This window comes from Xiphophorus maculatus, chromosome 17 (genome assembly GCF_002775205.1).
Source record: "Xiphophorus maculatus strain JP 163 A chromosome 17, X_maculatus-5.0-male, whole genome shotgun sequence".
Classification (NCBI taxonomy): Eukaryota; Metazoa; Chordata; class Actinopteri; order Cyprinodontiformes; family Poeciliidae; genus Xiphophorus; species Xiphophorus maculatus.
In genome coordinates, this window is record NC_036459.1 from 6798762 (window position 1) to 6811972 (window position 13211).

Below are 13211 nucleotides of genomic sequence, written 5' to 3' on the forward strand. Positions count from 1 at the left end.
AAAAGAGAACGGGACGCTCTGCTCATGAATTTTAAAAGCGATCTTTACACTGCAGCAGCTCAGAAAGACAGAAGAAGTCTGGGTTACAGTAGACAGACAGTAAGAGAAGCACAATAAGCTATTATAAAGAGGTACAACCAATGATAAAACATTTATTTTAAAACACAAGGATACAATTAGATCTATTGTTTGGTTGGATTAAAGCTAATGGCACAATGTTCCAAAGGTAATATAGGTTTAATGGAAGAGTTATTTGACAGGAATGTTTTTTTAGGCCTTTACAAATATGACTTAAACTTTTGCCCTTATCTTGGCATCTTGTTGTCGGTACGCAGCCTGTAAACCTGCAGGTTAAAACGTAGTAAGGAATCAGACTGAGCTTTACCCTCATTTTAGCGCAGGCATCTTGTGTGGACTCTGTCCCTCTCAGCTCCTTCACCAACATGGAGCCCAGGTACTGTAGAAAACACAAACAGAAGCTGGTAGCTTGTTTGTCAGCGCCAGATTACAGCAGCCTAATTAAAACCCTGGTGGATTGACAGGTCAACAAACACAGTTAAAAGACAAACAGATTGCAAAGTTTCATTCCATCCATTTATTCTTATATCTAGAAAGTTATGGAAACTTGATTTTTATTACGGTCAATTTGATTCTTTTCAAGAAAAAGGAACAATGATCAACCTAGACACATGCTCCATTCTAAGACCAACATGAGGAAATGACTCTGTGTGCAGTTTTGACGATGATGATAAAACAGTCAGAGCCATCCTCCAGTGATGAACGGACCATCCTGCTGACATTAACGGCACCAGCAGGATTCTCTCTGCCTGGACCTTGAGTACAGACAGACACCTTGGTGGAATACAAACTTTTACTTCACCAATAATTCCTATTTTTTATGTGTTTTTGTCTGTAGATTTCAAGTCTAGCTAAATAGTTTCATTAGATGCACACAAACACTGACAGCTGTAATTACATGAACTGTACAGGCTGCCGTAGCTCCAGAAGTGCTGCTTTCTGTCTGACCCTTCAGTCTGAACAAGCAGAATTTCATTTAAAAACCATCTGCTAATAGTGATAGTGTTACACAGGGAACACACTCAACACCTCATGTTGCCCATCAGCTTATAGAGGAGACCTTATTCTCTAAAGTGGGAACATAACAAGGCTTTCAGTGAATTAGAGGGGAAGATTGAAGATTTTTAGTCTCATCTGTTTAACTTTGCTCCAAATGACTCAGATAAAGTTCTTCTTATTGACTTCTTATCTTTCATTTTGCATCTTTGCGTCGTTTTCTTAATGAAGTCTGCTTCCTAATATCAGAAGGTTGGCTGAAAATGTTGATGTTTTGCCCTGAGTGGAGCTAATAACATTAAATCGTTGTGTCAGAGTTGCTGGCAGCTGTCCTGGAAATTGCATTACGCCGCGTCCCCGTGTCAGTCACTGCTGTGCAGCGAAACGTCTTTTTATTGACTTCAAGTTTCCCTCACAAGGCTAAAGCGTAGGACGGCACTCGGGTAAAGTAAAGCTGCTGGACTCGGTCCTCACGCCAACATAAGTTTACAAAAATGTCAATAAAAAAAAAAAAGTATTCCAGCAATAGTAATATTTTATGTTGCCCTTCACATTTTTTGGCATCCCATCTAAATATTTTTAAAAGGTCTCACAACAAAAAGGAAAAAATCATATTATTATATAATTACAAGTAAATTCCAGATTTCGTAAAGCTAGCAGACTCACTATTTATGCATTTTCCATATTTAAAGTCGCATCTTACATAATTTCATAGGAAAACTTTGTATTAATAAAAAAAATCTAAACTTCTGCTTCCCATTGGTATAATGTATATGTGGCAAAAGTTCATTTCTTGCCACTATTCAGATTGAGCTTCATAATTTACATTAAAAAAATATCAATTTACAGTCAGCAATAGCTAAACAGTTTAAAACCACTAGAACAAAAAAGACTGGACAGAAAGCAAAGTTTAGGAAGGAGAAGGAGAAGAACGGCGCTGGACAATGAGAGTAATGAGAACATTTGGATGATTACTCTTATTGTAAATAAGTCTAGTTGGAAAATTGAGAACAAAACTGGAGAAGAGAGACAATCGAGGCTGGACAAAAAGTCATTAAGTTTGTATTAGATTTTTATTTTTAAAAAATGACGCTTCAGTCTCTCTAAGTCTACATTCAGTCATGAAAAGCTGGTTTTTATTACTTTTTCTCCATCTTGTGAATTCAATAAAAAATATTTTACTATGTTGGATTTATCTTCCAAAGTTTTAAGTGTTTCTCCACTGTTATTGCTTAGATTATGTTGGCAACTAACGATGGTGCTAATAATGTTAGCATGATTTCCCTAAATTGTGAGCTGATATATTTCCTATGCTGTGGCTGTAAGCTAACACAATAAAGACGCCATCAGAGTCGGCGCTGAAAGCAGCAGAGAGCGTTTTGTTTGTACAGCACTGAAGAACAAGAACTGACTCTGGCTTTTTACCATCCGTCCATCAAAACAAACGCAAAGCTGCCTTTTCAGTGTCTTTTCCATACATTTTATTTCTGTCCATCCTCCAACTCCTGCCACCTCGCTGGCATTCACTCCATTGTGGCTCTTGCTCGTTTATCTCACTTTCTCAGTTTCCTTTAGCCTGCTGGACAAGGAACAGGGATCTGGAGGTGCTGTTTGAAAGCACCACCATGTTTCCCTGCATCTTTTCTACAACTGAGAGTTAAAACTTCCTACTCGTCCTAAAGCTAAACTCTGCGCTATTTATAATACCATAAAAATGTTTAAAAAGCTCAAAATAGATTCACATTTTTACTTTGTATCTCTATCAATTCCTTTAGATTAACAGTAACTATAGATTTTTTTTCTTATTTATATGAATAGGGTTTTTAGGAACTAATAATTTGTACTCTCCAAGTTTGTGGGATATAAATATAACATGAAGACACAAAAGCCTAGAAGAGAACAGTTTCTTCCTGCAACCACACAGTGAGGATGATGATGAATGCAGAAGAGAAAAGTCTGTAAAGGTCACCATACGCACTTATAGAAAATGGGGTCACCAAGTCTCCATAGCAACATTAAATACACCAAATGGCTGTTTGGAGTGTAGCAGAAAAAAGTCTCACCATTGCAAATGTTTACATTTATGATGGTAGGACAGTGCTAAACTCAGACTGTCCTTTTGACAGCAGAGATGCTAATAATTGTTCCACTAATAATTTTGTTGAAACCAAAGTTTTCTGAAATGTTCGGTGTGTAAATATGCTTCCAAAAAAAACCACTAGCACAGTTTTTACACATCTTTACCTGAATTGCTCACTAATGTTTCCCTTCTTAATAAACCCTCCAGTTTCTTGTGTGAACCGTGTCATAAAATGGGTTTTCCACCAGTCGTGGTTTCATCTGTGTGAGCAGACATTACTGGTGAACACGGCCAGCTCCAATTGGCTCAAAGAGAGGCTTCCCAGTAACAAGCTGGGATTTGGAGCAACAGCTTGATTTCTGTCAGCTCTGAAGTTGTTAGAGGAGATGCATGTTTACAGATAGATGGTTCTGCTGATACCAACAACATTTTAGTTGAGTATTTTATTAAATAATTACTTGGTGTTCTCTTTGTCGATTGCACAAACAGTCGATTGCATGTTTGGTCAGTTCAAAGTCAAACTTCTCATCCAAACAAAGATAATATATTTTAAAATCATGCCTACATTTCAACAAAGCTCACACCGGTCGACTTGTGTAAAACATTAAGTTAATTTATTCCTCTGTATGTGTTTGTGATCTATAATTTATGCCTTCTCTAGCAGATCTGCGCTGGATTATTCCTCAAATTACGTCCATATAAGTTTTCCCATTTATTTAATTCATGCGCTGACACTGATTTAGCTCATAACTGTTGTATATCTCCACTGCAACGCTGTCAAATCAATCAGAACAATTTTATTTGAGAGATCCACTTACATTTCCTCTCAACCTTCCTAAGATTTCATTTCTTTCTGCAGTGGTTTTCCTGCAGCGAGTCAGAAATCATTTTCAGTCCGGATGCTGGGTGTATAACTGTGAAGCCCTCGAGAGGTTCTTTCTGCGCTTACGCGGACATGAAACATCTTTTATGTAACCAACCAAAGGTCTGGATTTAAAAAAACTGACTGCAGGTGAAACAGAGGGAAGCTGATCTCCAGGGTTCAGTCAGCAGTGAACTGAGAATCAACAGAAACAGTTAGATTTGGATTATTTGCAGTGTTTTATGAAAAACCCAAAGTTTAGACACATTGATCTTATCAGTGTTGCATTAATGTGGATCCGTCCGTCTACGGTGTAACGGCACACAGAAACCACAGGTCAGAACGTTTCTGATTTGCTTTACTCAAGAAAAACTAAATAAAATGTCTAGTTGTTTTTACTATTGCGCTGTGAACAAAGAATCTCATTCATTTCTAAGCATATTTTGTTTTATTTCATTCTAGAAATTACAAAAAGTGACCAATTTTCTCCAATCAATCAAGCATAAAGCTGTGTAGCCGACACCTGGACACATCATAAACAATATTAAAGCCACTTAAAATGGTCTGCATATTATTTAGGATGCCAATATTTGTGAGTCAAAAATGTTTAAATGACTTTAGAGTTGTTTGGTTGTACTTGAACGTACCAGATTCCTCCAACACCTCACCAGTCTGTCTGGTAAATGTACTGTGTACCTGAATTTGATTTTCACACCATCTGATTTTTCTCTTGTACCACAGATGTTTACATTTGAATTGAAGATGTTTCAAGTGGATAAATTAAGTTCAAAACAGAGTGAGTTAGGCTGGCATAAAGCTTTGGTTTGATTGGTTCCATTTCAAATGTCTCTGTAGCTCAATTTCCTTTAGTTCTGCACATAAATGTTTTCCATGGTTCTGGTCTATCTGTCGGCACAGCAACTTCTTTTGGTAGTTTTATGTTCATGTTCACATAAAGCATTCCTTCATTGGAGGCTGAAACACAGTTGGATGTTGAATTTTTGCACCGCCGACCCAAATCTGCAACTTCAACTTTGTTGAAAATGTAAACATTATGCAAAACCTTTGGGCAAATGCCAGGAAAATAACTGATTTAAATTAACTTTACCAGTCAAAAGTCTGGTCACAATAATGCCAGAACCTTGTTGATAGCTCAAAATGTTTGTATCTGGGTGCAACTTTCCACATAACATTTAGTCTACTGCTGATGGGGTTACATGTGCATCTTTGACTCTGTGTAAGAACCAGGTTAAAGGGTTTGGACTCACGTAAGCTTCGTAGTCACAGGACTGAAAGATGAGCTTCTCTGGATGATGCTGCCAGTACTGAACAGGAGTGGAGGATGTCGCCTCGTTGGGCGGACGCAATGTGATCGGCTCGCACCATTCGCCAGCCTGAAACGGCAAACAAACACACATTAGCACTGATTGCTTGGCTTATTCTGCCACAGCTGCTCCAGATGTACACTGGATGTTCCGACATCTGAGAAGAAGCAACTCTTCTGCAGGTTCTCCTACTCCAGCTTAGCTTAAGAGTCTTTGCTTTGTTAACAAGCGGATTTCTGAAATCCAAACTACATCCTTCTCAAATATTTGGACATATCAAGCTTATCGTTGAGTCCATTCCTTTATAATTGAATCCAGATTATTACAGCCTGAGAATGTTTTCATAAATCCAATGACTGTTGATGTATGCCAGGAATTGAGATGAGGAATTTGGAGAGGAGGTTTTCAAACTTCCTCCGGCCAAATCTGGGCAAATCCAATCCCCTCAACGTTCAGCTTTTATTAAAAGTTGTTGAAAAACACTGTAAAGATTAAAAAGTTAGTTGTGTCTTAAAAGATATCAGCTGTAATAATTGCCCTCCTGGGATTGAGGCAACCGATCTCAGCAACAATGCGGGAGCAACAACAGGTGTAATGACAGAAGAAAGATCCTTTCTCCCTCCTGTCACCGTTATCTCTCAATTCATGCAAAGCTGACTCATCAGCGCCACCTCAGCGCAGAGGAGATGCACTCTGACACACACACACGCACACACACACACATCTGGGATTCAGATGCACAAACAGAAGTGTGTTATTCTGCACTGATGAGCTCCGTGATTCACCAAAAGACCCTAATCATTGGAAATCAAAACACAGCTGCCGTGTTCGATGTGTGTGTCTGAATTACTGCACTGCGCTGATTAAAAGTCAAAAGGTCTGAGTTTCTAGTTTGGATGTAATTAAAAGTTGTTGGGAAAAAAATATATATTAATTTGGTGACAAATATATACATATACAACCAAAAGGGAAAAAAAATCTACTCCATAAAAGCCCGTTTGGATGTTTTTAATACAAATTTTAACAAAAATAAGAACAATAATAACTGCTTCTGTACATATTAAATGAAAACATCCTTATTTTGATGTCCATCTAATGTCTAAAATAATAGACTTGAATGATAAACAAGTTCTTGACCAACATTTTCAAGGATGAGTGCACCATTTAGATCCAAAGAGCGACAGAATGGTGACTGTAGCAGCTTATGGGTCTGATAGGAGCTTTAAAAACTGGAAATATGTGAAATTAACCATTTCTGCACCAACAATCGTCTACAAGTGGAGAAAATTCAAAATAACACACCCAAATCTGTCTGTAAAAGCAAGTTTGCCCTGAAAGCAGCCCGCAAGACAATAAAATAAGTCTTAAAAAAACCCTAAATGTCATCATGGCCCCTTCATACTGCTGCTATTTACATAAAAATGCACGTCTGCATAATCAGAACGAGACTGAAGATGTCTTCAGATCTGAAGACAAAACAATCAACAACAAGAAAGCTAAAAGAGACAAGTTGAAATAAAATATTGATAAAATAATTTAGTATACAAGGAAAAGAGGCATAAATTATTAGACTAATTATAGTCTATAAAAGGATTAATTTTCTCCAGCAAACATGTGAACCATTAATGGTCAGATTTCCTAACCAGTCCCTCCATTCATCCCTCCATCCTCACCATGCTGACTTGAGCCATCTGTCGCTCCAGCTTGGATCGCGGCACGTCGTCAAAGTAGTTCTCGGTGCTGCGCTGCCTGCGCCGCGCGTCCGCCTGCATAATGAGGTGCTGCACGTCCAGAGATCCACCGGGGACCCCCGCCGCATACGCTGCCTGGCCTACCGAGGGGCTGAGCTGGGGAGGAGTGTGGTTTCCTCCAGGCTCCTGGACAAAACCCAACAAAACCCAACACAGGAAGCGAGCGTGAGTGGCGACCTCCATCATTTAATAACCTGATTTCCCATTGCTTCTGCTGCAATAGAGGCACAAGGTTTTACCGTCTTTCTAAAGTACTCAGCTTCATAAACTACAGTTTTGAAAATTGGAAAATAAGAGGAAGAATAATCATTAAAACCTAAGAAGTTATGGAGGGATGGATGTTTTTTCTTACATGTCCATTTCTGCAAAAATCTAAAATCCAAACTCCATCTACATGAATACAGACTAATACAGAGTAGTGACTGTGTCTGATGGATTTTCTATCATTCCTTCTACTGAGCTGCTTACATGCTACAAGATGATGAAGCTTACACTAATCATCTTAACAGAGTCATACATTATAATCTAAGACATCCAATATAATCTGCCTTCAATCATAACATATATTTGTAATCACTGTAGAGCTGAACTATCAAGTTTATCGAGCACAAATGAGGCCTTTTCTTTATATGTGATCAAGTTTTTATGTTCAACACATCAGCATATTTTCTACTTTGCCAAAAAAGTAAAGTGAAGCAGCAAAAATAATAAGAAATTTCTTCTAGTTTGTGTTTTAGCTCCATTGTTCACTGTGTAAAGGGTTCAACTGGGTGGACTTGTTCATCACTTCCTCTGCTGACACACACACACACACACACACACACACACACACACACACACACACATAGCATGAAAAGGAAGAGCGCCTTTATGGTGACATACAGTGTTGTTATGACTGGAGAGGAACAGGCTGGGCATTCAGGTGGTGGTGACATCACCAGCAGGAGGATTTATCTTCACAATACATTTAGATAAATAGAGTCGTATTTACTCTTTGTTAGTTTAGAATTAGAATTTGTGCATTAATACTTATTTTAATTGAAATGATCTGATGGAAAGTTTCAGTATGGAAAAAGTAAATATATGAAGAAAATAGTTAAATTTAAAAGTTGTCTCCAATCCTTTATCCACACAAATAACTGCATTCAGATATTAAATCTGAATAATATCCATCCATCTGTACTTCATCTCATTTATCCATCCATCATCCGTAAATCCATCTACATTATTAATCTGTCATTCTGCTTTTCCATCCATCTGTCAATATATTTATTCACTAATCCATCCATCCATTTGTCCATTAATTAACCCATCTGTTTTTTCCCGTTTATCCCTCTCTCCATCTATCTACTAATCCATCCATCCATGCATTCATGTGTCTAAGATTTTTAAGTCCACCCAGTTCAAAGGTTCAGATTTTAAAAGATTTTCAGCCTTAAGTTTATGGTCAGATTTTATATTTATTCTTTATCATCTGGCTAAAGAAAGAGTGGGAAAGCTACAATCTGACTGTGACTCACCGTGTGTGTGTGTGTGCATGTGTGAACCGTGTTCACTGTGTTTCCAGCTGTACCATCCTTACCCGTAAGGAAATGGCCCGCGGAGGTTTCTGCGGCGTGTCGTCGTGTAGCCGGTCCCCCAGTGATGCCAGGATCCGCTTTCTGTGCCCAATAAGGTTGATCTTCAACACCTGAATGAACACAGACACAGCAGAGCGTTGAAAAAGAAACTTCTACAAATGTGGGGTGGAAAGAAACTGATGGGGAACTTTTAATAGATTTGCTTTTCAACACCCAATTCAGGAAATTAGATGCCGAAGATGAAAGTATGCAGAAAACTGAGGACTCTTGTTTTTATTTACATAGGTTAAAGATTAAATGCATCTTTAAAGAAGTAAGAATAAAATTGCTTTTAAACAATTAGTTCATTTCTGCATCTTTAGCAGTTGCACAGTCTCAATCAGAGAAAGCTTCACCAAACGCAGTAGTAAAGGCACCAAATGAACAAAAATGAAGGCTGTTGCTTAACAAATATTACTAATCATCCAATTATTGGAGGATGAAGTGAAAAGAGAGGCAACTTACAAGACAGCTCAATTTCAGCCATTCATAACATTTTTGTTATGAATCAAACAATTTTTATAAAGTGCATCAAATTGAAGCATTTTATAAATCTATACCTTACTGACTGAAATGTATCTCTGGGTGTTCATTCTACAAGAAATGTTTGTTTATGAATGGAAAACATACACAGTCATTGATTAGGAGTTGAATTAAAAGTATTTCTAAATCACTGAGATCATTAGCATGCTGTGAGAGATATGAATTTAAAGAATAAATTTTCATCTCATCTGCCATAACAGAAACTTTATTTCATTCTATATTGACAAAAATAATTTAATGAAGACAGCCAGATAATTTTAAACATCTGTTCTTCTACTTTCTGACTGAGGTTTTCATAGGACTCTTAGTTCCCTGAAGAGATCCGAGTCGAACAACGTGAGATTGTGACAGGCTGGCAATTGTCTACATAGTCCCGTCTTGAGGCGCTCATTAACCAGACACAAACACAGTATCCTTCATTCTGCTCCTGGTTGCAGCGCAGGCTGCCGGTGCCAGGTACCGAATCCTCTACAGAGACAAGCAGGGACTCTGCAAGGATGTCGCTGGCGCCATCTGCACCTCCTGGCATCGCAAGGAAATTCAGAAAGCTTTTATATAACTGCTGCTTGAGGTCTTCCAAAAAGCATGAACAAGAAGGCTGCTTTGCATAAATCATTATTCTACATCTGTTAAACAATCAGCACAATCAAACTGACAAGTTTCTCTAACAGAACATGGACACACTTTTTCTAAAATCATATATTTTACTATATTTAATTCCAGTTAAACTAAAATGCATAAAATACTTTTCACATCTGTTGTTTCTGATCCAAAGCTTGTCAAGCTCGACTTCAATGCTCACGTTTCTCCCATTTTCTTTTTCTTTTTCAAAAATCTATGCAATTATAACTGAAGCTTCTCAAAATTGGACTTTCATCACAGAAATTTATTTTGTGAATTTGTAGCCATGTAGAAAACCACCAAGACGATGATGGCCAATAAAAAAGGTTACAAGATCTTCAGCCTTTACGGTGCCTCCTGTGGCTGTGGGGCAGCAGCACGACTCAGTTCTCACAATTCTGTTTCATCACGGATTAATAATTACTCTCACACACATATCCAGAAAAAAGGCACAGCAATTGCCCTGCATGGTGTGAACTGGTGTGCTACTTGTTGCCTTATGCAACAGCATCCACTTCAGATACACCAGAAGCCTCAACCTCTGCCTGGAGTTCAATTCTCACCATAGCAACAATGGTTGCTGCAGCAGTCACCCACACACACTCTCATCGCTCTTTAAAAAAACAACCAGAAAAAAAAAAGAGAAATGTGTGCGCTCTCGCTCACATGGAAACAGCCTAAACAGCTGTTAAAAGTGAGGGGGAGAAGATTATATTGTTGCTCTTCAATGGATGAGAATTAACTATTATTAAAACACACACTCCAGTCTCTGTGATGCTGCCGAACTGCTACATCAGCCCATTTCAATTTAAATGATGTCTGTGAATACTCATGTGTGACACTTGTGCCGCCATGTAATCCTAACAGAACAGCTATTCATTAAATCTAAACTCCATTCGCATCAACAGGAGACATAACCTTGATAAGGCGACGCTTGTACCTTCTGTTCCAGCGGCGTAATAATAACTGGAGGAAAAAACAAAGCAGGTAAATATGATGCTGTCAGAAGTAATCAAGAAGTTTTCTCTGTTTTGTCACATTAAAACTACTTTGATGCCTTTTACTTAATTTTATGTGATGAAGCAGCAGAATGTAGCTCATAACTGTGAAGTAAAAAAGAAATGCGTGTTTATTTTCAGTCCCTCTAAGACAGGGCTGTCAAACGCCGTTTCATTTTGGGCCATATCAAAACTCTGAACGTTCTTAAAGGGCCGGTTGAGCCAGAATGTATTGATAAAACCAATTAAACTGTTAAAATATTAACAAATAGCTGTCCCTCCAATATTTTGATTCTTTGGTTTTTCGTAATCAAAATCACAGATTTTGTGGTGCTAATTTAGAAATATTTGGAAGACATTTTTATGATATTTGCATTATTGTATGATTTTAAATGTGACTTTTTATTCCTCGCTAGGGACTTATTGATGTAATTTGTAGTCCAGACGGAAGGCCACATAAAAAGCTACAGCGGGCCAGATTTGGCCCCAAGCCTTGAGTTTGACACGTTTTGTAAGACAATATATTGCACCTGCCTGGTCGTAGATTTATCTAAAATATTCAAAAGAAAATGCAGCTTGGGGAGCTGACATCCCTTGACACACTACTTGGCACACAGCAAATCAGCCAATCATGGAGCGCCATTCATCTTCCTTGCTTTTAATTGGCTATTCCCACAAGATCGGAGAATAAGACTGTACATATTAGCTTCTGGAGTCATGCTAAGATGATTTTCACTGTCCATATTGATGCATATTAAGGTACATGTGATGTTTTTGCTATTAAAACAGGAAGGTATGAGCGATGTAACAGGGAAGTTTCAGATATTTGCAGATTTCAGCTATTTGAAGGCGGCTGTGGTCTCCAACCCCGCAAATACCAAAAGTCCACTGTAGTTTGGTCTGAATGTTGGGTTTACTAAGCTACCACAGTCCTGACAGAACATTAAAGCATTCAAATTTAATCAAATACATTTTTAATGCTCTAAACAGAATAACCTGACAGGTTTTAATAAGATTTCCTTATCTAACAGACATACAGAGATGAAGAAGTCATGACTTGTTTTTACCGTTTGTCTCTGATCGTACACAGAAATGTGAAACAGTGGTAAACTGAGCTGCTTCAGTCCACCGGCGCTCATGGTGTTATCGCCGTAGTATGAAGTCATCTGGGTCACTGTTTGCTTCCTCTTTTCTGCTGAGCTCTTCTGAGTGTCTTCTTTGTGCATCAATCAGGACACTAATCCTGTTAGCGGCCCCGCTACCCCAGATTGAACGTGCCTGATTAACAGATTAGCCTCCATGCATTCAGTTAACGAACACACGCTTTCACTTCTTCCTGCTGAATTTTTCTCAATCTCTGAAAAGTAACCTTCAAGTCATTTAAGTTGGCGATCAGGATTTAGGAGCAGGAGGATTTGTTCTGCTCTGATTGTGAATAAAGTTGTCATTTTAACACCTTCTTTCAGGACAGTAAAACAGGGAAATCACAAGAACAGATCCACCTCTTTGGAAGCCGAACGATGATGTTTTATTTTGAAAGGAGAACAGAAGGCGTCAGATTGAGCTGCATTCACAGTGACCTCTGGCTCGGGACGCTGGAGACAAAAAGCCTTTTCTGTGCGTCTTACTGGAGGGGACGCTGGAGCTGGTGGGTTTACTGGAGCGTGAAGCACTGAGGGAACCGACAGTCAAGCCGCTGTTTGTGCTCTAGCTAGCACACCGTTTTAATGATGGCAGAAGGAAGAAGTCTCTTTAATTTACACCGACTCGCCAAACTGTCTACCTCATTACCCTCATATTTTCTTTCCTTACGCCTCCCTTCACTTTCTGTCCAGATTCCCTTGACCTCAAACCTCCTCATTTGCCTGGTTCAATTCAAGTATTGTCTTTTTTGTTATCTAGTTAATCTAAAAGGTTGGGGAAAAGACGAGGTTTCACAGCACCATTCACCCATGAAATCTGGCCCCCATTGCCACACCTTTGTTGAAATTTTTGATTTACCTTCTCTTTGCAAGACTGCAAGGTTTAGTTCACTGCAACATCAACAATACCTGCAGCATCTGATGCTAATGGAGCAATTGGGGTTCAAACCTCTGAAGATTCTTCCATTAATTCCTGCAGATCAAAGAATCACTGGCCTAAGCTTACTTTAATTGCCTTGGTCAGACGGCATTACAGGACAACTGAGTGGTAGTATTGATCAGTAAACAGCTCAGGTCTGTCTGAATGCAATCTTAGAACCTGATTACATGGCTTCAGATACACCAAGGTGACTTTTCTTGTAAAAAAAACAAATAGCATCGCTTTTAGAGTAGGTTTCAGCTGGATTAAACAGAAA

General features: G+C 38.6%; 1 protein-coding gene across 4 annotated transcripts in view; it reads right to left on the reverse strand.

Moving 5' to 3' along the window:
* anks1b (ankyrin repeat and sterile alpha motif domain containing 1B) overlaps positions 1–13211 on the reverse strand; it is a 187679-nt gene that overhangs the window by 10046 nt on the left and 164422 nt on the right. For all 4 annotated transcript variants that reach the window (XM_014473658.2, XM_023350596.1, XM_023350595.1 and 1 more), the window contains exons 20-23: positions 8675–8782; positions 7015–7218; positions 5285–5410; positions 386–457 (exon numbers count right to left, since the gene is read on the reverse strand). In XM_014473658.2, the coding sequence (XP_014329144.2) occupies positions 386–457; positions 5285–5410; positions 7015–7218; positions 8675–8782 (510 nt within the window). The remainder of the gene's footprint in view (positions 1–385; positions 458–5284; positions 5411–7014; positions 7219–8674; positions 8783–13211) is intronic.